This window comes from Equus asinus, chromosome 8 (assembly GCF_041296235.1).
Source record: "Equus asinus isolate D_3611 breed Donkey chromosome 8, EquAss-T2T_v2, whole genome shotgun sequence".
NCBI classification, from domain to species: Eukaryota; Metazoa; Chordata; class Mammalia; order Perissodactyla; family Equidae; genus Equus; species Equus asinus.
Genome location: NC_091797.1, coordinates 77,351,194 through 77,376,608, shown reverse-complemented (window position 1 = coordinate 77,376,608; position 25,415 = coordinate 77,351,194). Strand labels below are relative to the sequence as shown.

Here is a 25,415-nt window from a genome sequence, read left to right as displayed (position 1 = left end):
TTGTTTCTGGTACCACGTTTGGAAAAGCAGTTTTGAGCTTGTACCTAATGGTACGGATCTGTAAGTTAGACTAAAGTGGTCACGCTGTCACACTTAGAGTCCTGTCAGCAGTGTCAACTTACCCCTCCTCCTCCTCTGTCTCGACACTTCCTCAGAATCCCATTCTATGGATGGAACGGTTTCTGTAACCCTTCTGCTATTGGTGGACAGTTGTTTCCAGTGGCGTATATAATTATTACAGTCTGCACTGTCATGAACATATTTTGGCATAATATTCCAAAGACAGGCAGAGGTTGAGTTGCTGGTAGTGAAACGTCTGGGTCTCAGTATGTGCATTTCAGGCTCTGAAGGGATGCTGTCAGGTTGCTCCCCAACAATGGGTGAGAGCGCTTATTTCCTGCGCCCTCACTGATGCTGCTGTCATCAAGTGTTTTTTTTTGTGTTTTTTTTTTAAGTGTTTTTGTTTTTTACCAGCCTTAGATATGAGAAATATTCCATCATTTTGAGTTGCTTGAACTGCTATTTCTTGAGCATTCATGTGGCCGGGCCATGAGGCAAGCCCTATGCACATGTTATCACATCTTAGCCTCACACCCCTGAGGCATGGGTGGAATTAGCCCCATTTCAGAGCAAACTGAGTCTGATGGTGAGTCTGATGGCTGTTTTTGTCTGTCTGGGATTCTAGCCCTGGAGCTTTAGTATGTTTTCAATTGTGATGTCTACACAATTTTATAGTCTGTTAAAGAGGAAACAGGCCTCCCTAAGCGCACTTCGCCATTCCTCTGTGGTCCTCAGCCTTGCAGGATTTAGAGGCTGCCAGGCCTTCTGGCAAGGGCAGCACCATCACGACGTAGCTCCCACTGGCCACTTGGAAATCTTCCAGTGTCTGTCTCTTCATAAACAACACTCTGTGCTCACACTTTTTCCATCTTTGGGTAAATTCCCACGACGCAGATTTCAGAGCGAAAGGGTATAATGATCTTTTTTGGAACTTTCAAGGGGGCTGGTCCTCCCTCTGTACAGTGAATCTGTAAGCCCAGGCCAGCCGTGCCGCCTCCCCCAGCTGCCCTTATCTACTCAGGGAGTCCAACCATTGGCTTCAGGTTAGGGATGAACCAGGAGCTCCCCAGTCGCTGAAACTCCCACCTCACTTCCCGTCACTGGAATTGGGAGCTTGTGGTGGACTCTGGTGAGGTCCGCCGAGGCCTCTGCTTTTGCTTTCTCATGCCTTGGGGATTTGGGAACTTTTCCCCTGTAGGTTAGCCCTTGGTGGCTCTGGATTGGGGAGTTTCCTGGGCTGAGGGAGGCTGTACTTGACGAGGCATATTGTGTGTGGGAGGTGGTTGCTGACTGCTTGTGTCGTCTCCGAGTTCCCATCTTTCCTTCGGGGCCCCCTTGGAGGAATCCCACTGTCCTCACTAGAAGGGCTGAGCGTCTTGCAGGGAAGGACTCTCTCCACTACAGGTGGAAGCCTCAGGTCGATGGCCTGTCACTGGCTGTGTGGCCATGGGCAGCTCTCTTAGCCTCCCTGTGCTTCCATGTTCCTTTGGAAGAGAGCTCAGAGAGTCACGTCCCCTCTCCCTGTTGTTGGTTGTGGGGGGCCTTGTGGCAGGGATATCAGCACTCAAGCCCTGGGGTGGGACGTGTAGGAGGGGAGTGGCTTCCCAGGGCTACACCTTGATCCTTTTGGGGTCAGTGGCCCTGTGGACGTGAGCCTTGCCCTGTGGTCCTCAGACTGGGCCCCCTTTGGCACTGGATCAACAGATTTGCCCTGAGCCTCCCTCAGAGGCACCTCTAGTCCTGCATGGGTCTCTGGCTCAGGGAAATTATTTTTTAATTTTTGGGTCATCTTTCACCCATGACCTCAGTGGTACCCAGACTGAAGCTCCATCCTTGGCGGGCTGAAACAAGTTGACCCCCATCACCCCTGCGGGCCCAGGCTGCTTCTCACTCCCATGCTGCTACTTTGCTCAGCCTGACAGTGTGTGACGTGAAGGGACAGAGATGACCCCTATGGAGTGGTGGTCAAGCCAGCTTTCGACCAAGAGAGCAGCTTCTGTTAGCTCAGAGGAGGCTGGCGGGAGCCACCTCGGAGGTCAAGGCCGGGTGGAGAGCCCTAAGGAGGTCCGGGATAGCAGCCTCCTGCACAGAATAATTCTGCCAGTGCGCCAGGGCCCAGAAACTGCCCAAAGGCCGGACAGGGATTTCTTCTATTTTCTAATAAGAATGTAAAATTTGTGAAATATAGCATACATATAGAAGTATATGAAAACACACGTAGTGTTTAAAGAACCACATAAAACACACATGTACACTCCACCCAGGACAAGAAATAGAATATTTCCACAATCCCAGAAGCCCCTGTGTGCGCAAACCTGATCACGCCCACTCCCTCCCTCTTGCCCCCCGCCCTGCCCCCAGAGGGAGCCGCTGTTCTGAGTTTTGTTTGTATGCGTCCTTCATTCTCTGACCTTGGAAGTTCTGTGAACTGTGGGCAGATGGTGAGCTCGTTTTTCTCACCTGTAAAATAATACTGTTATTCTTCTTTTATTTTTAGTTTTACCATGTTTTTGTCCTAAACAACACATTTATTTGCTTGTTCTTGAACTTAATGTAAACGGAGTCGTGTTGTCTGTATTTTTCCATGATATCTTTTGCTTAACATTATTTTAAAAGTTGATCCATATTAATGTGCTATAACTTATTCATTTTTATTAATGGATGTTATTTCTAGAATAGTTTTAGATTTACAGAAAAATTGAGTAGATAGTACAGAGAGTTCCCATATACCCTGCACACAGTTTCTCCTATTTTTGACATCTTACATTAGTATGGTGCATTTATTACAATTAATGAAGCAATAGTGATACATTATTATCAACAGAAGTCCCTAGTTTATTCACATTTCCTTAGTTGTTACCTAATGTCCTTTTTCTGTCCCAGGATCCCACCCAGGACACATATTACGTTAACTCGTCATGTCTCCTTAGGCTCCTCTTGGCTGTGAGTTTCTCAGACTTTCCTGGTTTTTGATGACCTTGATGGTTTTGAGGGAGGACTGCTCAGTGACTTTGTAGGCTACCTCATTCATTTTTCATTGCTCTGTAACGTTCACCTGCATGGATGTAGTGCTCCCATCTTATTAACTCTGCCATGGATGGACATTTTAGTTGTTTTCAGTTTTTTCTTTCAAACAGCGCTGCTATACGTATTTTTGTGTCGTGTGGTGTGCATGAGCACACATTTCTGTAGGATTATCCCCAGAGGTGGAACTGCTGAGTGTGTAGGGTTTGTGCAGGTTCAGTTTTACCAGATATTGCCAAACTGTTTTCCAAAGAAGTTGTGCACATTTACATGTATGCCCACGGTCCTTCATCCACTGCCTCACGGCATTGATATTATCAAACCTTAATTTTCTCCAACACAGTGGCTATGAGATGAAGTAGTGATTATAATGCACATTTTTCTGTTTTATAACAAGATTGAACATCATTTCATGTTTAGGAACTGTTTGTGCTTCGTCTTCTGTGAATTTCCTCTTTTTGCCCACTTTTGTTATCTTTTTTCTTATTAATTCACAGAAGTTCTTTATGTATTCTAGATACAATTCAGAATATGACTTGCAAGTATATTCTTCCAGGTTATGGCTTGCCTTTTCATTCTCTTCTGGTTAGCAGATCTGTTAATCTTTGCATTAGCAGATTTTAATGTAGTTGAATTTAATCTTTTTCTTTCTTCGTTTTTTTTTTAGTTTACTTTAGATTTTTTTGTCTTTGTTTTCCTTTTTCTCCCCAAAGCCCCCCAGTACATAGCTGTATATTCTTTGTTGTGGGTCCTTCTAGTTTTGGCACGTGGGACGCTGCCTCAGCATGGTTTGATGAGCAGTGCCATGTCCACGCCCAGGATTCGAACCAACGAAACACTGGGCCACCTGCCGCGGAGCGTGCGAACTTAACCACTCGGCCACGGGGCCAGGCCCCTCTTCTTCTTTATTTTTTTTTTGAGGAAGATTAGCTCTGAGCTAACATCTGCCACCAATCCTCCTCTTTAGCTGAGGAAGACTGGCCCTGAGCTAACATCCATGACCATCTTCCTCTGTTTCATATGTGGGACACCTGCTACAGCATGGCTTGACAAGCAGTGCATAGGTCCGCACCCGGGACCTGAACCGGCGAACCCCAGGCCACTGAAGTGGAATGTGCGAACTTAACCACTGCGCCACCAGGCCGGCCCCACCACTCTTTTTCTTTATGGTTGTATTTTCTAATTCTTAAAAAATCCTTCCCTTGGGGATGGCCTGGTGGTGCAGTGGTTAAATGCACATGTTTCACTTCAGCGGCCCAGGGTTCATGAGTTAGGATCCCAGGTGCGGACATGGCACCGCTTGGCAAGCCATGCTGTGGCAGGCGTCCCACATATAAAGTAGAGGAAGATGGGCATGGATGTTAGCTCAAGGCCAGTCTTCCTCAGCAAAAAGAGGAGGATTGGCAGTGGATGCTAGCTCAGGGCTAATCTTCCTCTAAAAAAAACAAAAAAATCCTTCCCCATCCCAAGGTCAAAAATATATTCTCCTATATTGTATGGTATGAGGTAGGGATCCCGTTTTATTGATTTGTGTGTGTGTGTGAGGAAGATTGGCCCTGAGCTAACATCTGTGCCCATGTTCCTCTATGTTGCATGTGGGACGCCCCTACAGCAAGGCTTTGTTGAGTGGTGTAGGTCTGCGCCTGGGATCCAAACCTGCGAACCCCAGGGTGCTGAAGTGGAGCACGCCAAACTTAACCACCATGACACCTGATTTTTTAATTTATGTTTAAACATACTAAACCACCAGTCATTGAAAAATTACTTGCTTTGCCCACTGATCTGTAATGCCATCTGGGTCAAAAATCAGGTGTTTGTAGAACACCTCTGTTTCTGAGCTCTCTCTCCTGCACCATTGGTCGGTTTTTCTATCCCAGCACCCATGGCTGCACTCTTGATTACTATAGCTTTATAAAAGTTACTCATGTTTGGAAGAGCAAGACCCCTTGACCTTATCCTTTCTTAGCACTGTTTTGACTATTCTTAGCTCCTTGTACTTCCATAAAATTGTTAGTATCAGATGGTCTAATATATTATTTAAGTTAGATTCACAATTTTCAAAAGGGCATATGGTGAAATTTCCCCATCCTGCCTTTCTTCTTCCAGTTTCCTCCCCAAAAGCAAGCATAATTACTAGATTGTGTATTTTTCCGGAAATAATTTGAAATTGCATAAGTTTGTGTGTATATACCACCCCCCTTTTTGTAGTTGCGTAGTTCATCAGCAGAGTTTCTTTAAAAAGTAAACTCTCAGTTTTCATTGAAATCTGTTTCTTAACAGTTTGTGATTTATAAATTTCAGAGATATAAACATTAAACTGTACATTTTTAGTCCTGAAACAAGGCATTTTGAGTAGAACTTACAAAATATGTTTTATAATTTCCACTAACTCTGATGGAAAAGTAACCAATGTCAGCCTCCGAAGCACTGCTGGCTGCCTCCTGGCCGTCTTTGTCTCTTCCGGCTGCAGGAATCACAGTTCAAAACAGGAACACCTGGGTCGTGCTGAAATCGCTCTTTCAGACAGAGAGCAACAGGAATCACATGCTTAGTGAACTCTCATAATGGTATTATTGGTTATATTTGGGGTTGACTATTATCTTCTATTATCCTTCCTATTAGTTCTTTTCAGGTTTCCTTCATTTTTTCCTTCTGTTGATTTGTTAGTCTTGCCTCCATTTCTGTCTTTTGGTGGTCACCCTACAATAGCAACATCCTTCCCCGTATATTTACGTCTGAAGCAGCCGGGCTCCTGGCCCAGCTCCTGCAGATCACTCAGACTGTTTACCTTGTCCCCATCTAGAACTTCCCGGAGCTTGAGTCTGCTGGGGAAGAACTCTCAGTTTTTGTTTGTCTGAAAATGTCTTTATTTTACCTTGATTCTTTAAATACTGCATATTTTCTCCAGGTTTAGAATTCTAGGTTGCCAGTGATTTCTTGCAGCACATGAAGCTGTCATTCTCCTGTTTTTCTGGCCTCCACTGACTATTGTGAAGTCAGCAGGGGTCTGTTACTCCCTTACAGGTAGTGCCTTTTTTTTTTTTTCCATTGCTGCTTTTAAGATTTTTCTCTTTGCTTTTCTGCACCTCACTATACTAGGTCTGGGGCTGGATATCTTTTTATTTATCCTGTTTGGGATTTATTGGGATTCCTTTTTTTTTGAAGAAGAAGAAGATTAGCCCTGAGTTAACTACTGCCAATCCTCCTCTGTTTGCTGAGGAAGACTGGCCCTGAGCTATCATCTGTGCCCGTCTTCCTCTACTTTATACGTAGGACACCCACCACAGCATGGCTTTTGCCAAGCGGTGCCATGCCCGCACCCAGGATCCGAACCGGCAAACTCTGGGCCACTGAGAAGCGGAACGTGTGAACTTAACTGCTGAGCCTCCTGGCTGGCCCCTTGTTGGGATTCTTGCATCTGTGGATTGCTGTCTTTAATCAGTTCTAGAGAATTCTCAGCCATTATCTCTTCAAATAAAACCCCTCTCATACTTGTCTTCTGAAACTATGATAAAATGTATGTTTGACTTTGTCACCTTTCTCAGTTTATCTTCCAGGTTTTTCAACCTTTCTTCCATATTTTCTAACTTTCTTTTCCTGTCTCCACTGCATTCTGGATAATATCTTCTCATCTGTCCTCCACTTCCTTATTCTGCTGTGTCCACTGTGGTGCTACACCCATCCAGCCATCAAGTTTTTAATTTTGGTGATTGTACTTTTCGGTTCTAGGATTCCATTTAATTTTCATAGCTGCTATGTTCACTTTTTATCATTTCTTGTCTCCTGCAGATTTTCAAGCATGTCTATTTTTCTTTAAACAAAGCGAGCATGGATGTTTTATGATCTGTATCTTACATAATCATGGACTGCATAACGACATTTCAGTCAATGACAGACTGCATATACAACAGTGGACCCCTAAGATTAGTACCACACAGCCTAGGTGTGTAGGTAGGTGCTACCATCTAGGTTTGTGTAAGTGCACTCTCTGATGCTCACACAACGATGAAGTCACCTGAGAATGCATTTCTCAGGACGTACACTGGTCAAGTGACACATGACCCTGCTTTCAATATGTGAAATCTGGATGAGTTTGTAATGTTTAATTTTGCTGGCTCTCACTCATGGTTCCCTGTTTTTTTGTGTACTTGGTTATCTTTTACTGGGTGCTGCTTTGAGAAATAATTGTGTAGATCTCCCAAGACATGAAATGAAGGTGCCTCCCTCTGGAGAGGATGTACATTTATTTCTGCCTGGTGCTCAGGGGTACTGCCGGTGACTTTCAGTTCGTGCCTCGAGCTTCCACAGGCCACCCCCAGGATGTGGCTGGGGCTGCAGATCCTGAGAGCCCGTGTCGACACTCTCTCTAGGGTGTGCACGTTCTTCTGGTTCTGCTCGGCACCGAGGCAACGCTGCTCAGTGTCATTTGAGTTTTGGGAAAGGGCGGGTTCCCTTCTGGTTCACCCTCACACTGAGGTGTTGGTCCTCCGGGGTCACAGCTCAATGTCCTCTGAGACTTCCCACTTCTGCTGGGCCCTGGATTTTGACTGTGCCTTTTCGCTCTGTGAGCCCTCAAACCCTCACTTGTTTCACAGCTTAGTTTATGTGGATAGGTAGATGCCACGGGGGAAAAGTGACTGTGGATGCTCTGATTCTCTCTCTTAGATTTTGGCCTGGAGATTCTGTACTAACTTGTAGTTCTTTGATTCTTCTATGAAGATTTCAAAAAATATTTATCTCAGGGCCGGCCCCATGGCCAAGTTCTCGCACTCCACTTTGGCGGCCCAGGGTTTCGCTGGTTCGAATCCTGGGCGTAGACATGGCACCACTCATCAAGCCATGCTGAGGAAGCATCCCACATGCCACAACTAGAAGGACCCACAACTAAAATATACAACTATGTACTGGGGGGATTTGGGGAGAAAAAGCAATAAAAAATGTTTATCTCAGCATTTTAAAATAAAGTTTTTATTTTAGAATATTTTTAGACTTATGAAAAACTGAGCAGATAGTACAGAAGGTTCCCACATACCCGAGACCCAGTTTCTCCTGTTATTGATATTTTACAACAATATGGTACATCTGTCACGATACTTACACAGTATTATGGGCCAAGATTTATACATTATTATTAACTAACATCCATAGTTTATTTGGACTTCGTTAGGTTTTTTTTTTTTTTTTTTTTTGGAAGATTAGCCCTGAGCTAACTGCTGCCAATCCTCCTCTTTTTGCTGAGGAAGACTGGCCCTAAGCTAACGTCCGTGCCCATCTTCCTCTGCTTTATATATGGGACGCCTACCACAGCATGGCTTGCCAAGCGGTGCCATGTCCGCACCCGGGATCTGAACCAGCCAACCCTGGGCTGCTGAAGCGGAGCGTGTGCACTTAACCAGGCCAGCCCTGGATTTCCTTAGTTTTTGCCTCTTTCTGTTCCAGGATCCTATCCAGGACACCGTATTATGTTTGGTCATTTCGTGTCTTTAGGCTCCTCTTGGCTTTGACAGTTTTGGACTTTCCTTGTTTTTGATGACCTTAACAGTTTTTACTGGTCAGGTATTTTGCAGAACCTTTTGGGATTGGTCAGATGTTTTCTTTTTGATTAGACAGAGGTTATGTGCTTTTGGGAAGAAGACCACAGGTAAAATGCCATTCTCATCACTTCATGTCAAAGGTACATCATCTCAAGATGACGTCACTTGACTGAGGTAGTGTCTTGGCAGGTTTCTCCAGTGGGGGTTATTTTTACCCACGTCCACACTGCATGTACTCTTTGGAAAGAAATCACTCTGTGCAGCTCACACCTAAGGAACGGGAGTAATGCTTCACTTCCTTGAGGGCAGAGGATCTACAGAAATTACTTGGAATTCTTCTGCATGGGGAAATTCTAGTCTCTCCCCCTTATTTATATCAGTATAGACTCATGGATATTTATGTTATACGGTGGATTATGATCCAATACTACTTTATTCTGTTGCTCAAATTGTTCCAGCTTTGGCCATTCAGAGCTTTTTCAGTTGGCTTCTGTGTCCCTTTGACATAACCCTATCTTTTAACATTATTTTTTAAAATTTATTTTGTTTTATTATTATTTCTTTTGCTGAGGAAGATTTGCCCCGAGCTAACCTCTGTTGCCAATCTTCCTCTGTTCTGTATGTGGGTTGCCACCACAGCATGGCTACCAACAAATGGTGTGGGTCTGTGCCTGGGAACCAAACCTGGGTTGCCGGAGATGATCATGCTGAACTTAACCACTAGGCCACAGGGTTGGCCCATTTGTGTTTTTCAGTACTTCTTTACCTTCTGGCACTACAGTGTTCTCCAGGCATGTGTTGTACATTTTATGCCCCAGCCCTAGAATCAGCCATCGTCAATGGAGACTCAGCCATTTCTCCAAGGAGACTTGATTCCTTTTATTGGGAAATGGTATTAGAAACCTAAAACTGGGAGCTAAGTGTGCTCATTGCTAGGAGTGTTCCTGCTTCTAGGCCCTCCCAGCTGACGGTGCAAGGAAATACACATAACCATAAATATTTCTCTACAGAATCATCTGTATCGGTATGAAGCCAAATATGCGTTCATCCTGGTGTCTCCAACTGTAATTCATTACCACGTGGATCGTTCTAGCCTTCTCCCCTGGCTTATCTGTAACCTCTCATGCCAATAGTAAGAAAACTGGCTCCCACCACGTGCCATCTATATCACAGTGTCTTCAGCAACTATCTGCAGCAACTACCTGGAACTTTCCATAACTTCCTCCTGTTTTTTAAAATGTGTGGTAGAATATTATACAGACTGCCCTGTATTTGAATATTCCACTGGGCAGACAACATATATTGACACCATCCCTTGCTAGTTTGCACAGATCTGCTTTGTGGTGTTGAATGGCTGTGTAATACTCCATGGCGTGAACGTTCTTAGTTTAGTCAACATCTTGCCTATTGACGGGCATCCAGGTTGTTTCCAATCTTTTGCTACAACGGTGCAGCAGGATTACGTTTGTTTTGGGGAACATGTGGGAGGATTTCACCAAAGTGAAGTGCTTGATCTAAGGCTATGGATGTTAAAAAATCTCTGATACCGTCAAGTTACCTTCCAGAGACTGGCTATTTTATACTCTTACCATCAGCACGAGTGCCTGGTTCCTAATGCCAGCTGTGAAGGAGAGATGAATGTCAAACTTTGATCTTTGCCAATTACACGTGAAGGGAAGTCACTCTTCATTACGTGTGTAACACAAATCCATTTTCCTAACTCTAGAAAGGGGTATTCTATGAAATTTTTACATTTTTATGTAGTCAGTTATTCACTACTCTTCCAGGATTTTGTGTCATGCTTAGAAAGGCTTTTTGTTTTCCATATTTTCTCCATGTACTTTTATTTTTATGGTTTACTTAAAAAAAGAATCTCAGACATGCAAGCAGGCATAATGGACACCTGCACGCAGAGCACCCAAGCATTACTGAGAGGCGAAGCCCTGCCCGCCCTCCCTCCGCCCTCCCTCTTCCCTCCCCTCCTCCCTCCTGGAGCCAACCACTACCCAACGCGCCCTTTCCCATCCCTGTGGCTGGTCTCTGCGAGCTGCTACTGATCCGTTTGCTACTACTCCACGCAGAGGTGAGGAGCTGGCAGTCAAACATAAATCCACCTCGTAACTGGTTAGCCAACTGTGTTTGTGTGGGCCACTTTCTCACAAAGGAAGCTGTGTGTTAACCTTCTGGTGCACTTACCTTAGCACAGACGGGCGCTGGCCCGTGGGCCAGGTTAGAGACTGTCACGTAGTATTATTTTGCATATTTTGAACTTGATATATACACTGCACTTATTTTCACTGTGTGTGTGTGGGGATTTCTGTTGATACCTGCAGTTCTAATTTATTAATTTTCCTTGCTGCTGTGATTTGAACATGCCTCAAATGTACTTATCCATTTTTTTGCTGCTGTTGGTCATTCAGATTGTTTCCAATGCTTTTTTTCTTTTTAAAGATTGGCACCTGAGCTAACAACTGTTAGCAATCTTTTTTCCCTTCTACTTTTTCTCCCCAAATCCCCCCAGTACATAGTTGCATATTTTAGGTGCAAGTCCTTCTAGTTATGGCATGTGGGACACCGCCTCAGCATGGCCTGATGAGTGGTGCCATGTCCGCACCCAGGATCCAAACCAGTGAAACCCTGGGCCGCTGAAGCGGAATGTGCGACCTTAACCACTCGGCCACGGGGCTGGCCTCCTCCGATGCTTTGTTTGTGTTTTTGGAGGGGAAGATTTGCCCTAAGCTAACATCTGCTAACCTCCCCCTGCCCACCAAAGCTCCAGTACATAATTGTGTATAGTTCTAAGTCCTTTTGGTTTTTCTATGTGAGCCACTGCCACAGCATGGCTACTGACAGACAAGTGGTGCAGTTCTGCGCCCAACCAAATCCAGGTCACTGAAGCGGAGTGTGCTGAACTTTAACCACTAGGTCATAGGGCTGGCTCTCCACTGCTGTTCTTTTATAAACATCGTGGTACAGCTCTTGCAGCACACGTGAGGAATTTTCTAAGGTAAATCTAGGAATGGACCCGCTGGCTTGTCTGTTCAGAGCATCTGTAAATTTGTTAGCTGATACCCAGTTGTTCTACCATGTAAGGAGGGCCCATTCTCTGCATCCTTGGTATTAGAAGACCCATTTTTTTGGTCAGTTGATAGGCACAAATGGTAGCTCATTGTGATTTTAATTTGTGCATTTGAACATCTTTTTGTATTTAATGGTTTATACCATTTAGCCATTTTTCTTTTGGAAGGTAGTTTAATTTTTCAAATCTTTTGATCCATTTGCAAATGATTGGGTGTAAGAGATACAGCCATATTTTTCCCAAGATGACCACTGACATAATGAACAACCCAACTTTTACCTACTAAGCTGCAACACCTTTCTCAAATTGTTCATTGAACGACTACAGCTTTATGTTCCAGAGGTTTGGTCTACTTCCTTGCTATTCTTCCTTCGTTAGAATCAGTCTGATTAAAATGCCTGTTGGATTTTCATGTATCATTAATACAGGCATTATTTATCATTCACATCAAGGTTATCAGTTGCCCTGATTAAACTCTCCTAAGAACAAGATGTTCCCACTGACCCAACGTGACCCTTGCTTGCTGCTTTTTGTTCACTCCTAGGCATTCTCCCTTCTCTTGTCTGATGGCAGCGACCCTCCAGAACAGTGCTAACTAGTGGGCAGAGTGGACGGTGAGTGGAATTCTGGTGTTTCAATAGCTCTGCCTTATTTTTCATTATGTTGTAGTATCCATAATTCCCCTAAGTCTTTTTCTTTAAATCAAGGATGGATGTTAAATTTTATCAAATATTTTTGCCATATCTAGAGTCAACAGGACTTGTATTTGTTATGAGGCTTATATAATCAACTTACAGAATCACCCAACTATCACTGCATCCCTGCTTCTTCTTTCTGATAAAAGAACCATCTTTCTGAATTTAGAAAACAGAGAACTGCCCCCCAAACCCAGCCCTCTCAGATGAGCACTAAATAGCCATCAAGTGAATGATTCCAGTACCTGCTTCAGTTCTTTCCTGTATCTATTAACAACAGGAATGTAGAATTTTACATTTTGCATCTGAACAGTATTACAAGGATTTCTCCATTGCTGCAGTCTCTAGACTGCTGACAACTTTTTTTTTTTTTAAAGATTTTATTTTTTCCTTTTTCTCCCCAAAGCCCCCCGGTACATAGTTGTGTATTCTTCGTTGTGGGTTCTTCTAGTTGTGGCATGTGGGACGCTGCCTCAGCATGGTCTGATGAGCAGTGCCATGTCCGCGCCCAGGATTCGAACTAACGAAACACTGGGCCGCCTGCAGCAGAGCGCGCGAACTTAACCACTCGGCCACGGGGCCAGCCCCGTGCTGACAACTTTTTAATCATCTTAATTACCTCTGAAAAACCCACTGATGACACTCAGCTTTCCTCACGCTTGAGGGCGGACAGTGGAGCCAGGGAAGGAGTATTTCATAGATCTTGTGTCACACCAGCAGACCTTCTACCACCCTGCTCTCCTACCCAGAAAGTCAAGTCCAAGAACTTCTGTTTTTTTAAAAAAAATCATTTATTTATTTGGTGAGGAAGATTGTCCCTGCGCTAACATCCATGTCAATCTTCCTCCACTTTGCATGCAGGCCGCCACAGCATGGCTTGATGAGTGGTGTATAGGTCTGCGCCCAGGATCCGAACCCACAAATCCTAGGCCACCGAAGCAGAGTGCACAAATGCAACCAGCAGGCCACAGGGCTGGCCCCAACTTCCTGTTTTTTAAATCCATATGAGGGGCACACTGCTCAGGGCACAGGCTGGGGCCCTCAGTGTACAGCACCCGCCCCGCCCCCCCCCCCCCCCCCCCCGCCCAACAGTAGACACACACTGGACTTATCGTAGAATAGATTTATTTACCTGAAACCATGTCTGTGCAATGCTTTTTGTTACCAGCACAGAAATAAACAACTGACGTCTATTTACAGTCTAAAGTCAAACATGCGTTGTGATAAGTTGACGTTTAGCATTTTATTACGATAAATGCATCACAATATTTGTATTGCACCAACATCTGTCTACTGCTTCTGATTTCATTAAATAAGTTACATTTAATACAGTGCAAAATAGCTGTTTGCACACTCAGAAAAATAACTGAAGTTATGAACTGAAGGCCTACATTTTAACCATTTAACACCTGTAGTGTTTTCAATAAATTTATAAATAAGCAAACTGTACAGGGCCAATTAAAAAGTAGCATGTTTCAATGACACCACAGAGAAGTCTGGCTACTTACAACTGAAGGCATGCATTACAATTTAATATTGTACATTTATATAAACTATGACATTTTGTACAGAGAAATATGGAACCTTGGCTGATGGCTTCTAAGTTCTTGGATAAGGTTTCAAAACCTCATTCTTCTTGCAGCAAAGAAACCAAAATTCTCTGGAGAGGCTTTCTGATTCATTAAGCTAAATTATACATTTATAATTATTATTTTGATTTAAAAGCTAAAAACCCCATTGGTAATACGCGTCTCCTCCACATAGCACACAATGAGTTGGGGACTTTTTTCTACTTTTCGTTTCCCCCAACATCAATCATGCAGAGGGCTGGCAGATGTGTTGCTAAAAACGTACATGCACGCAACCGAACACCCTTATATTTCTGCAAAATGGTTTAGGAAGCGGTTACTCCAGTATTGCTGAAAAGGAAAGAGACAGGAAATCAGCTTTATGAAATATGGGGAGGAAATGTCAGAATAACTATTTAAGACTAAGATTAATAGTGACAGATGAAAAGGAATGTTGTTTGATCTTTTAAGATTTTAAGACCAGGATTTCTGATTAACTGCCTCTGAGGAGTTGCCCACACAGGGGGCAGTGGCTCAGCAACACAGACCCTTCGTTGTCCGGCTACAGAGCAAAGGCTGCCCCTGGCTCACAGGAGCATCCCAGCAGGCAGACACTGGCCTGCTTCTGGCGTAACAGAAGTGAGATGGGCAAGAGAAGTTCCTGGTTAGCAGTGCAGAGGGTAAGGAAGACGAAGCAGCAGTGAGTAGTGTAGCAATCAGCGCCAAGCCTCTAGCGCCCTGCTTCCTTCCCTGGCTATCAGCCTCTGGGCTGCAGGGGCAACCCCGCCAAGTCCTAGAAGGGGAACTGCTGCACCTCAGCTGCTTCTCACCGTTCCCTTTCAATAAAGAAGGCTGGAGACTACCCTCATTGTTGACTGCAGGGCGGTGGTTCTGACAAAATTTGATGGTTCAATTAAAAATGTGTTGGATGCTGACTTAGCTCATGGCTACTGCAGACACAGCAGGCTCTGGCTCCAGGCAGTGGGCAGGTGCTTGGCAGACACTGAGCTAATGCCTGTGGTCACAGCTATTGCTGAGGTCTGCCCACCACACAGACATTCAGGGGGCTGAGGCCCCAGTTTGAGGGCAATGTGGTAGCAGCTGCTTGTGAGGGAGAGGCTGGCAGTTGCCTTGCGTGCCTGTGAGCTCATGTGGTTCTACCAATAGGACGCACTGTGCAGATGCAGGATGAGCTGCTGGAGTGGTACCCCAGTTAGGGGAGGTGGGAGACTGCCACCCTCCAGACCAAGCTCTGTCCAAGAGACTGGGTGAGGCATGGGGGACGGCAAAAAGCAGAATGCCGATGGGATGGGCCTTTGGCCCACCTGCCCATCGGGAAAGAACCTGGAGTGAGTTTCAGGTGACAGCTGCCTGACAGCACATGCATGGTGGGTCTGAGGACGCCGCCGCCCCATCCTGTTACTGGTGGCAGCAAAAGCAGAGTCTGACAGTGCCCTCCTGCAGGTGCTGGGTGAGGATGGGGCTGGGTCCCTGCCGCTCACTGCATGATGGAGGCCCGAGGCCAGGGATGTGCCCGCAGTGGCACGAATGCTGAGGCGGCGCCAATTCGGACATGTTTTTCGGTGGCAGAGCCTGAGGCAGAGTGGACAAAGGGACTCTGCTAGAGGCAGCAGTGGGTCTTCCTCACTCCCAGCTGTCTGGGCTGAGGGAAGTGGGCGCCCAAACCACCTCTTGTGGGCTGGACGGGCCTGAAGATGACAAACGACAAGGCAACAGCCGGCCTGGGGCCATCTGGGGCTGTGCATGTCTCCTACTATAGTAGCCCACACCATTCCACTTATTTTGTACAGGCCACTAAATCAAAGAACTGAGTCAGGAAAAGTTGACTATTTGGTTAGTTTGGTTGCCACTGAATAGCACACCACCTAACAAGTTTAGACATCCTGTTTTGGTGTGCAGCCAAGACGCACTCCTTGCATTTGATCCACTCAACCCATTTCTTTTTGTGCCTCATGATACTAAAACTGACAAAACCTATCCCCCATTCTCTGCCAAGCAAACCAACCTCCCTTCCTCTGAGAGAGGCCTCGGTGAGCCAGGCCAGGACTCTGCATTTAGAGTCAGTCTCCATGTTTCACTGCCCTCCCTTTACACTCAAGACCTCTGAACTTGGCAGCACCTTGTCCTGCTTGAGACCCATTAACTTTCCCCCCAAATTCCAAGCATTTATATCACATCTTCTGGCTGGCCCAGTAAGCAGGGCCCAAATGCCTTCGCAAGAACACTCGGCCTCACAGGGAGGGAGCTGCCAGCCCACTGAATACAAGGAAGAAAGTGCCTAGGCCTCCTTCACCCTGGCTAATGACTAGGCTGGCTGTCTGCTGGCTGAGCAGAGCCATGTCCTCATAACTGTGCTTTCCTGTACCCTGGAGAGAGAAGACAAGCCTCAGCCGCAAAGGATATGACCCAGAAGGTACAGAAAGGTGGCCTATTTAAGATGAACCTATGGGTGCATGAGTTCACTGGTTTGGTTACTTGCTTTCACTAGCTTTTTGCTTTTTAATGAACCAGGTAGCGAGATTCTGGGATGCGTTCTTGCAGCTAACAGATCAAAAGAACCACAGGAAGTTTTGTGACTCTTCATCTTGGCACTAGCGCGGGACAGCCCCTCAGCCTGTCAGTCTGACCAAAACAGAATGAGTTTCTCTTCCCTCAGGTCCTCCCTGACATCTGGCTGTGCCACTGTCCTGGCAGAGTGTGGAGTCTCCGGGTATCACACCCGGGGTCGGCTAACCTGGTCCCTGTGTGTACAGGTGCCATGCATTGTGTGCCTGTTGCTCTCTGGGACAGTCACAGAAGACCGCAGTTTGTGACACAAGGGGCTTATTCCTTAGTGTCATACAGCTAACTCACTTGGTGGCAGTCACCTTTAGGCTAAAGCATCCAAATTCCAGGGAATACTCACGTTAGTTGATGGATGTTGGAAGGCATTGGAGGAAAACACCACAGTTAGGACTGTTAATGACTCATACACTGTCGGTAAGACTGATGTCGAACATGCGCAAACATTTATCATAGTAACAATGGTGGTGGTTAGTGCCACATTCAAATAAAAATAGTTCTATACAATATGTTCATTTGGTCATGTGCTATTTACAGATTTTACAAAACACACGCACATACAAACACACACGCTTGCCCCTTATGTTCTCTACACCAGGCTAAAACAGGCCAGCAGAAACTTGCACAAAATGTATCACAGACGACAATTACTGCCTATACATTAAAAAATAAAATTCCTACAACTACCTATGCAGCAGAACAGGATCCTTCTTCCCCTGAAGCAAAGTAAAACTAAAGTTCTGAGCTAACAAATTAAGAGAAAGTTGGACACATCCAATACAGAGTTCAAGCTAAGCCACTTAAGAGTTAAAAACAAGACAGTTATTGTTCTGTCCATTTAAAATGTTTTATTTTTCTTTTTAAACTAGATTGTGAAGTGCCACTGAAATAGGCGATGTTGGCAAAACAATGTCTGTTACAATAAAATACATTAGACATTTAAATAAATAACCTTAAAAACTATGTGAGGGGACATGAGCCCAGTCGATTGAATCTGGAACAATGTTTTCTGCACAAGCGAGAACAGGCATACCTCTTGTTAAGACTGATGTAAACAGAACCATCGAAACCCTACAGGAGCAGCAGCCGAGCGGGACCGGGGTGGGGGTGGGGGTGGGGGTGAGTGAGGGCCGAGGTGGGCGAGGGGAGTGGCAAACCAAAAAATACTGACTGAGGTAGCAGTACTCTGCTCAGTGCAGAAAAATTGGCTTATGAATAAAAATTAGACTGTGATCTCAGATTAAATCCAGATGATCATGCAAAAGACACAATACATGCTATTTAGTTTTAGAAAAAACCACACACATTCATTTCCTAAAATCTGCTGCCAATTAATTTGCTGACAATGTCTGCTGGCTCAACTATTTTTTTTATACAAGGATGAGTATTAAACAGAACACTGTACATGCTTTTTTCATCTACAAAAAAATATTTGCATAAAATAGTGTTAGTTCTCTGTACATGTCAATGGACACTTTAATTATGTGTATAAAAAAGGAAAATCTTGCCCCACTGGAGTCAGAAAAAGCGAAACAAAATCTAGAGTATGAAACCTTCACCAGCCAATATGTTCATGTGAAAATTCAGCAGAAGTAGACAGTTGCTTTAAACAATAAAAAATTAATTGATTAAGTTAAACATCTTCTTTATGTAAAACTGTCAGTCAAGACCAAAACATGTCACTAAAGTTAGTGTCTGTGCTATAGACCCAGATCACCAGGGGCATTATGAGCAGCACAAACGGCCAGGAAATCCCATCGGTGCATGCCGAGAACGAGCAGGATTTGGTGGCAGGCTGCACACACTCTTTACCAGGTTCCAAGTAGTTGCGGGCCACAAACTTGAGCGTCTCATCCATTAGAATCACAGGCAAGGAGATTTTCAGCACCATCAGCCACTGGGTCAAATTCAGTGGTGTGATCTGGAAGATAAGCTGAAACACAAAGAAGCCTCGTCAAGCTCCCAGCCTTGCTGGAGAGGCAGCCAGGGCCCGGCCCAGGCCCCAACATCACTTACAGGCAAGGGTTCCACATAGAGGATTAAGAAGTGGAGCGACATGGACAGGCAGATGGAGCCCACAAGCCAGATATTCTCCCAAGGGGGCATCCTCAGCAGGGACTGGTTTTCAGACAAGCTGCAAAACAAGGAGAGGTACATGAAACATACCTGTGAAAAAGGCAAAGGCATATGTCACAAGTGAGACTGTTCAGAACTATGCTTCAATAAGGCAGCGGCTAACCTAGCATTGCCCACTGACCTAATTCTACTAATATTTCTACTGGGGCAAAGTTAAGGAAGAATGTTCAGATGTAGGACAAACTTCCCATTTTAAATTTAGGCTTTGGCACAGCAGATTTCATTTCACTGGGCCTTAAGCTGCTCTCAATTGCCTTTGACACTCAGGCTATTTTGAAATTTCCATTTTTGTCACTGGCTTAATTGGGTGATACCATTTGTCTCAATGCTAAAGGGCAAGAGTTCCTTCCCTGTGGGCACTGGCACACTAAAGTAGTGAAGTCCCTATTTTTGGCTTCCACTGTCTCTTAAGGAACGTGTGGCTAAGCACTCCCACTACTTCCTGGAGGTGGTGACGACGTAAGCTTTTAAAACCAGTGCTACTTGCTCTTTCTTTTTGGAAGGGAAGAGCTTTCCTGTGATCTTCAATCAACCATGACACACACAATCCCCTAGCACCCTGCTTGTCAGAGCTGTTGCCCCAGCCTGCCAAGAAGACTCACTGACCTGTTGAGGGCATTACACATCTCTATGGTTACTAGAACAGAGAGTGCCATTGTCATCGGGTACGGAGATTCAAAGACTGCACAATCCACTCCTTCAAAGTCTGGGTTGTCCTCTTTACACTGTAGGAAATGACTCTGCAATAAAAGCCCAGTCAAGTTCCTGATCAGCCAAGTACATTTCCAAAGACCGCACAACAATTCCACATGAAGCCCACACACACAAGATCTCACCCCATTTCCCAGAGAAGCCCTGATCCTTCAGAATAATCTTAAATGCAACTGCTTATTGTTCAAGCCTTAAGATTATCTGACAAACACAACCCTCAAACCACAGAAAGCTCAAGGACAACCTTGTTTGTGAGGGCTTACAATGCTTTGCCTCTAAGGTATAGAAAGAAAGGTGGCTACATACCAGCTGGTAGAAGGACACTCTTGGACCACCGTCAGCAGCAATGAACCACCATGCAGCAGCACCCACAGTAGCAGCGCCGACGTAACCTGGAACAGACATGCCGACGCTGATGCACGTGGGGCTGGCAGCCTACAGCGTCCACTGCAGGTGCTGCCTTGTGGGCCAATCCCCAGGACAGAGATGAAAGACACGGTGTGTTGGGAGAAACTGGAGCCTGTGCTGCCACTAGCAACTGCTCCCTCGCATCAGCCAAAGCAGCCAGATGGAGGGTCTCTGCAAGGGAGAGGGGTGTCTGTGGTACAGAAGAACCGGGGAACTTTTCCTCCAGAATTTGTGAGAAAAAGTACCTACTGGAATTGGTCGGACCTTTATACTAGCCATGCCCTTCTCTAACCAGCAGCCAATACATTAAGGCTGCAGGTATGTGTCCTCCACATAAGGCCATGCTGTGATGGAGGAGCAGATCACACCATCCATAATTTTTAGGTACACTGATGCTACCAGTTATACGCTAATTTATTTGACCCATCAAAGCCCTGGCAGAACCTTTATACGAAAACACCATTAGAGCAGTTAGTACAGAACAGGGAGCAACATGGCAATGCCTGAAGCTGATTCTGGGCACCCCCCAACCAGTGTCTGTGAATCCATCAAGTTTATTACAAAGAAGCAACAAGGGGTAGTGGAGAACACACGACTTGAGAATAAGAATGGCCCAATGTGGTAGCCTCCACCAAAAGACACAAGCACACACACCCCCTCACCCAGCAATGACAACGGAGCAGTAGGCAGCTGGTGCACAGGGAGAGGAGGCAGCTGTACATGTGCTCACATGGAATCACCCAACAAATAGGGAGAAATACAAATATGGGGTTGAGCACACAGGTGTGTATAGCAGCCGTCGCTTGCGAGAATACACACAAACTCTACGTGCTAGAGTATCTCTGGAAGGGCACATGAGAAACAGTTAACGCTGAGGGGAGTTGACCGGCTAAGGGCCTTCCTACTTTACGCCATAGTGTGCTTTTTGAATTTGAAGTCAAGTGAATGTCTTAAAACCTTCCTATGGTTCCCTAGGAACGTCATTTAACCTCTCTGGGCCTCACTTTCCTAATCTGTGACATGGGGAAGAGAAGCGGCACGGGAAGATGAGGTCCACAGAGATGACGTATGGAGAAGAACCTGACCTGTGGCAGGGCCTCCACGCATTTATCAACAATTGCCCATAAACACACAAAATCCCGTCTTTCACTTAGGGAAAGGGGGACTTAGTTTTATATTCTGTTGATATTATATCACCTGAGATGCCCCTGTAACCCCTATGCCCACAGGTTAAACCTGAGAGCCTCACTCACAAATGCCCAAGGATAAGGACTAACTTCACTGTAAACTGGGTATACACTTCATTAAATTGCAAGAAGGCAGCCTCCATTTTTTGCTACCCTAACAGGAGAATAGAAGAATGTGCTTTTTAGGGATGATTTTACAAAATTTGGGCTCACAAAGTTTTGTTTAAAAATTGACAATATAACAAACTGTACTCACAGCCAATAGCCAGGTAACGGAAAAAGAGCCACCCACTGATCAGTGGTTCCTTCGGGTTCCGGGGTGGTTTGTTCATGATGTCTAGATCAGGAGGGTTGAACCCCAGCGCCGTGGCAGGCAGGCCATCTGTCACCAGATTGACCCAGAGCAGCTGGACAGGAATTAAAGCCTCAGGAAATCCAAGGGCTGCTGTCAGGAAAATACTGTTTCCACCCAAGGAAAGAGAAAGACCCCAATTATTTTTGACCACTATTTAAATAGGACCACCACCCTCTCCTCCTCCATAAAAATCAATGGACAGCAATGATTGCTTGAAATAAGTTTTTTTGGGCAATCATAAAACATCTATTATAACCAATTTCAAATTAAAGTTAACTTTGAGAAGGTCAAGAATTTTGCTCCTTTATGTAGTTACTCATCTCTCTGTTAAAGGGCGTCCTTTGTACTCTGGGGCAGTGCAGAGAGCCCTCCTGAAGGCCGGAAGTACCCCTACCTTCTCAAGGGCTTTCTTTTTTTTTTTTTCCAGGAAGATTAGCCCTGAGCTAACTGCTGCCAATCCTCCTCTTTTTGCTGAGGAAGACTGGCCCTGAGTTAACATTCATGTCCATCTTCCTCTACTTTATATGTGGGACGCCTGCCACATCACAGCTTGCCAAGCGGTGCCATGTCTGCACCTGGGATCCGAACTGGCAAACCCTGGGCCGCTGAAGTGGAACGTGTGCACCCAACTGCTGCGCCATTGGGCTGCACGAGGGCTTCCTTTGTCTTGCCCGACCCTCCCTCCCAACTCGTGCACAAAGACCAACGCTGCTACCATATGAAGAGCAAATGTGGAAAACTGGTCATTACAAGCCCTGATTTTTCGATAAAGGAATACAAGTGATCTATCACAGGGACCCACCAGACAACTTCCCCCACGTTCGACGAGATGAGGTAGCGGATGAACTGCTTCATGTTGTTGTATATTGCCCGCCCCTCCTCGACGGCAGCCACAATGGTGGAGAAGTTGTCATCAGCCAGGACCATTTCGGAGGCGGTTTTAGCCACTGCAGTGCCAGAGCCCATGGCAATGCCAATCTCGGATTTCTTCAGGGCAGGAGCATCATTCACACCATCCCCAGTCTGAAAGGGAACCCGAAGCCTGGTTTACACACACCTGACCACTAACACACACATCCCGGACAAAGGCTCGGCCATCTTGAAGCAAGGGAAATGAATGGAACCAATGAGACCAATGGGGCCCTGGGCAGAAGAGTTAGAGGAGAAATTTTGTTTTTATAAGTTGGTGGCACAAAGCACATTTTACCTGGGAAATGTAAAATTGTCAATAAGCTTACCAAAGAGACTTCAGAGGGAAGTAGAACCAAGGGACTTCAAATTCATTTGTATTATTTTTTATAACAAAAAACCTATATGGCAGTCAAGATGAAGTACTTGTGTCCACGTGGATAACCCTCAAGTAGAACAGGTACAGACTGCAAAAATATGTAAACTACAATACGCCATTTATAAACGTCAAAAATATGCAAAAATACTAAATATTCTCTATAGATAGTGAACTATCACTCCCACGTATGTTTTTTATATCTTTACTCAACACCCCACATCAAATTCAGAATGGTGGTTCCCTCTGGGAAGAGAAGGGAAGGGAGAGGAAGGAGGAAGGGAGGAGGAGACCTGTAATACCTGGTTTCAAACAACAAAATTCAATTTTTTTAAAGTAAAGTTTTATAGACAAGTAAGAGAAAGGAAGTATAACACAATGTTAACGTGTGTGGGTGAAAAATCACGTGAGGGGAAGAATACCGAAAAGGCTCCATCAACAGGCAGCTCTTACACAGTGCTTTACCAGTACATCTAATTTCAGGTAGGGGTATCCAAAGATGGGGTGGCAGAGTGCAAATTAGTTATATCTTAAATCAGTGTTTATAAAACTTGAGATACAAACATGCATACTTTAACCAAGACAAAGACTAGACACCACCAAATATTTCTCCTGTAACTGATTCAGAAGGGACTTCTAGATCTTAAACTACTCTAGAATCTCCACTGCATGCAACATCCAGCATGCGAACTACTGGCCAACAGAATCCTAGAGAAATAGCTCAAATCATGACAAAAATCTAGAAATTCCAAAGTTGAGAGCTATGACCACAAATTTAATGGTCAAATTTAGCATCTGCTGTGTGTGTGTAGTGTGAGTCACCTGTACATGTCCAAAGACACTCACCATAGCTGTAATCTCATCAAAAGACTGAAGAAACTCTACAATTTTAGACTTGTGGGAAGGTTCAACTCGAGCAAAACAGCGGGCATTCAAGCAGGCATCTCTCTGGGCTGAAGGACTGAGCTCATCAAACTCCCGACCTGTAAAAGCCTTTGACGTCACATCCTCGTCCTGCCTGAAGATGCCAATGCGGCGACAGATGGCCACAGCGGTGCCCTTGTTGTCCCCCGTGATCATGATGACCCGGATGCCTGCTTGCCGGCACAGCTTCACAGAAGAGGCCACTTCAATTCTTGGAGGGTCCAGCATGCCCACACAGCCAACGAAAGTCAGATTGGTCTACAGAAAAAGAATCACCTTATGTTCAAACAGGAAATTCTGGTTTTTCCCCTGGTGTGGAACAAGGGCGAGGTTATACATTGAGAACAAAGGTTTCTGCATTTTCTTATGCTAAGTTCTCTAACTTTGACTCTTATCTAAGATTAACATTCACACTACTGATATAAATCCAATCAAGAACAGTATTAATTCTAATTAATCAGAAACGATTAAAAACATCACTACATTCTATTACCAAATCATTTTCATGAGGAATAAGAGCATTTTGATATTGGCCACCTTAGTTCCTTTCATTCAGCACTTCAGGAAGTTACGTACCTGATATGAAAGAATTCTATGAGCAGAAAAGTAGAAGGAGTCTCTCAACTTGGATATTTTGACCTTCAATAACTAATGAACATTTTAAAAATGTTCCCAAATTTTAAAATATCTTAATAGGTTTTACAGTTTAACTCAATTGTAAAACCTATTGATTAATCTACTTTGAGGGTAACAGATCTGTATTAAATTGTTAACGATATATGTTTGAAGCAGCAACCTAAATTATAAAGGTAGTGCCATCCGGCTTGCAGAAAAACAAATAACCTCACCTCTTTCTTGGCAAAAGCAAGACTTATTTGACCTTTTACTGAAGGAGTGCTGTTTAAACACAATGAACGTGCAGGATGTGGGTGAATAAACTTTTCATTAGCTAACCTCATATTTAATAAAGTTGGCAGAGTCCTCCAGGTTCATTTCTTCTCTTCTCAGTGGGTTGTCATGAGTGGCCAGAGCCAGGCATCGCAGTGTGTCGCTGCCACTCCCCCATTCCCGAATAACAGACATGATCTTCTGTTTGACTCCAGGGATCATAGGAACTTTAGTACTTCCAACTCGAATGTGGGTGCACCTATCGATGACACCTTCGGGAGCACCCTGAAAACGTTACAGATTTAGAGCAATAATTGTATTTACTGGCTCACCCAGGGCCCTAATCCTGGTAAGAACGTCTCAAAGGCAATTTGCTGTACTCACCTTCACAAACATTTTGCTCATCGATGTCCGGCTCGGTTTGTTTGGTGTACAATAAACTGACATTGATTTTCTATCACGTGAAAACTCTAGAGTAAATTCTTTTTTCATTAACTGTTTAATGACCTATAAAGAAAACATAAATGGAACACTATTGGACAACAATTTCTGTAAACTTTTCACTTGTTCAACAAATAGTCACTAAGCACCTGTTACGTAATGGGCACTGGGGACACAGCAACGGACAATGAACAAAACAAGTCCTCGCCCTCAGGAAACCTGCCCTCTAGTTTGGAAAAGATAGACGAGAATGTAGAAGTAGATTATAATAAGGGCCATGGAGAAAAAACAGTCTTAAGTAAGGCAGGGAAGGGGGATAGAAAATTTGTGTATGAAAAGATTGCAGTTTTACATAAAGTGGTCAGAAAAAGAGAACACTTGAGTAAAACATGAAGGATATGGGAGTGTGAGCAGAGAGAAGTGCAGGCTGGTGTGACGTGGCAGGTGTCAAGGAGCCTCCAGGCTGGAACAAAGTTTGCAAGTCAGAGACAGGTGAGAGGTCTAATGGCAGGGGTGGCATAGTGGCTTTTATAACAA

General features: G+C 44.8%; 2 protein-coding genes across 4 annotated transcripts in view; one reads left to right on the top strand and one right to left on the bottom strand.

Moving 5' to 3' along the window:
• The window catches only part of ANAPC7 (anaphase promoting complex subunit 7), a 52,886-nt gene that overhangs the window by 24,526 nt on the left and 2,945 nt on the right, over positions 1–25,415 (top strand). The window contains exons 11-12 of one of the 2 annotated variants that reach the window (XM_070516018.1): positions 12,242–12,311; positions 21,768–23,705. In XM_070516018.1, coding sequence (XP_070372119.1) covers positions 12,242–12,296 — 55 coding nt within the window. In that variant the 3' untranslated portion in view covers positions 12,297–12,311; positions 21,768–23,705. Of the gene's footprint in view, positions 1–12,241; positions 12,312–21,767; positions 23,706–25,415 lie in introns of those variants that run through there. The other variant, XR_006531630.2, reaches the window with a different exon arrangement.
• ATP2A2 (ATPase sarcoplasmic/endoplasmic reticulum Ca2+ transporting 2) overlaps positions 13,501–25,415 on the bottom strand; it is a 58,865-nt gene continuing 46,950 nt past the window's right edge. The window contains exons 12-21 of one of the 2 annotated variants that reach the window (XR_011505326.1): positions 24,822–24,944; positions 24,504–24,722; positions 23,472–23,807; positions 22,143–22,363; positions 21,242–21,444; positions 19,697–19,782; positions 19,286–19,419; positions 18,560–18,677; positions 16,887–18,476; positions 13,501–14,311 (exon numbers count right to left, since the gene is read on the bottom strand). Coding sequence is in view for 1 of the 2 variants with exons in the window: in XM_044775900.2 (XP_044631835.1) it covers positions 14,298–14,311; positions 18,356–18,476; positions 18,560–18,677; positions 19,286–19,419; positions 19,697–19,782; positions 21,242–21,444; positions 22,143–22,363; positions 23,472–23,807; positions 24,504–24,722; positions 24,822–24,944 (1,575 nt within the window). In the remaining variant the exon portion in view is untranslated. The remainder of the gene's footprint in view (positions 14,312–16,886; positions 18,477–18,559; positions 18,678–19,285; positions 19,420–19,696; positions 19,783–21,241; positions 21,445–22,142; positions 22,364–23,471; positions 23,808–24,503; positions 24,723–24,821; positions 24,945–25,415) is intronic. The other variant, XM_044775900.2, reaches the window with a different exon arrangement.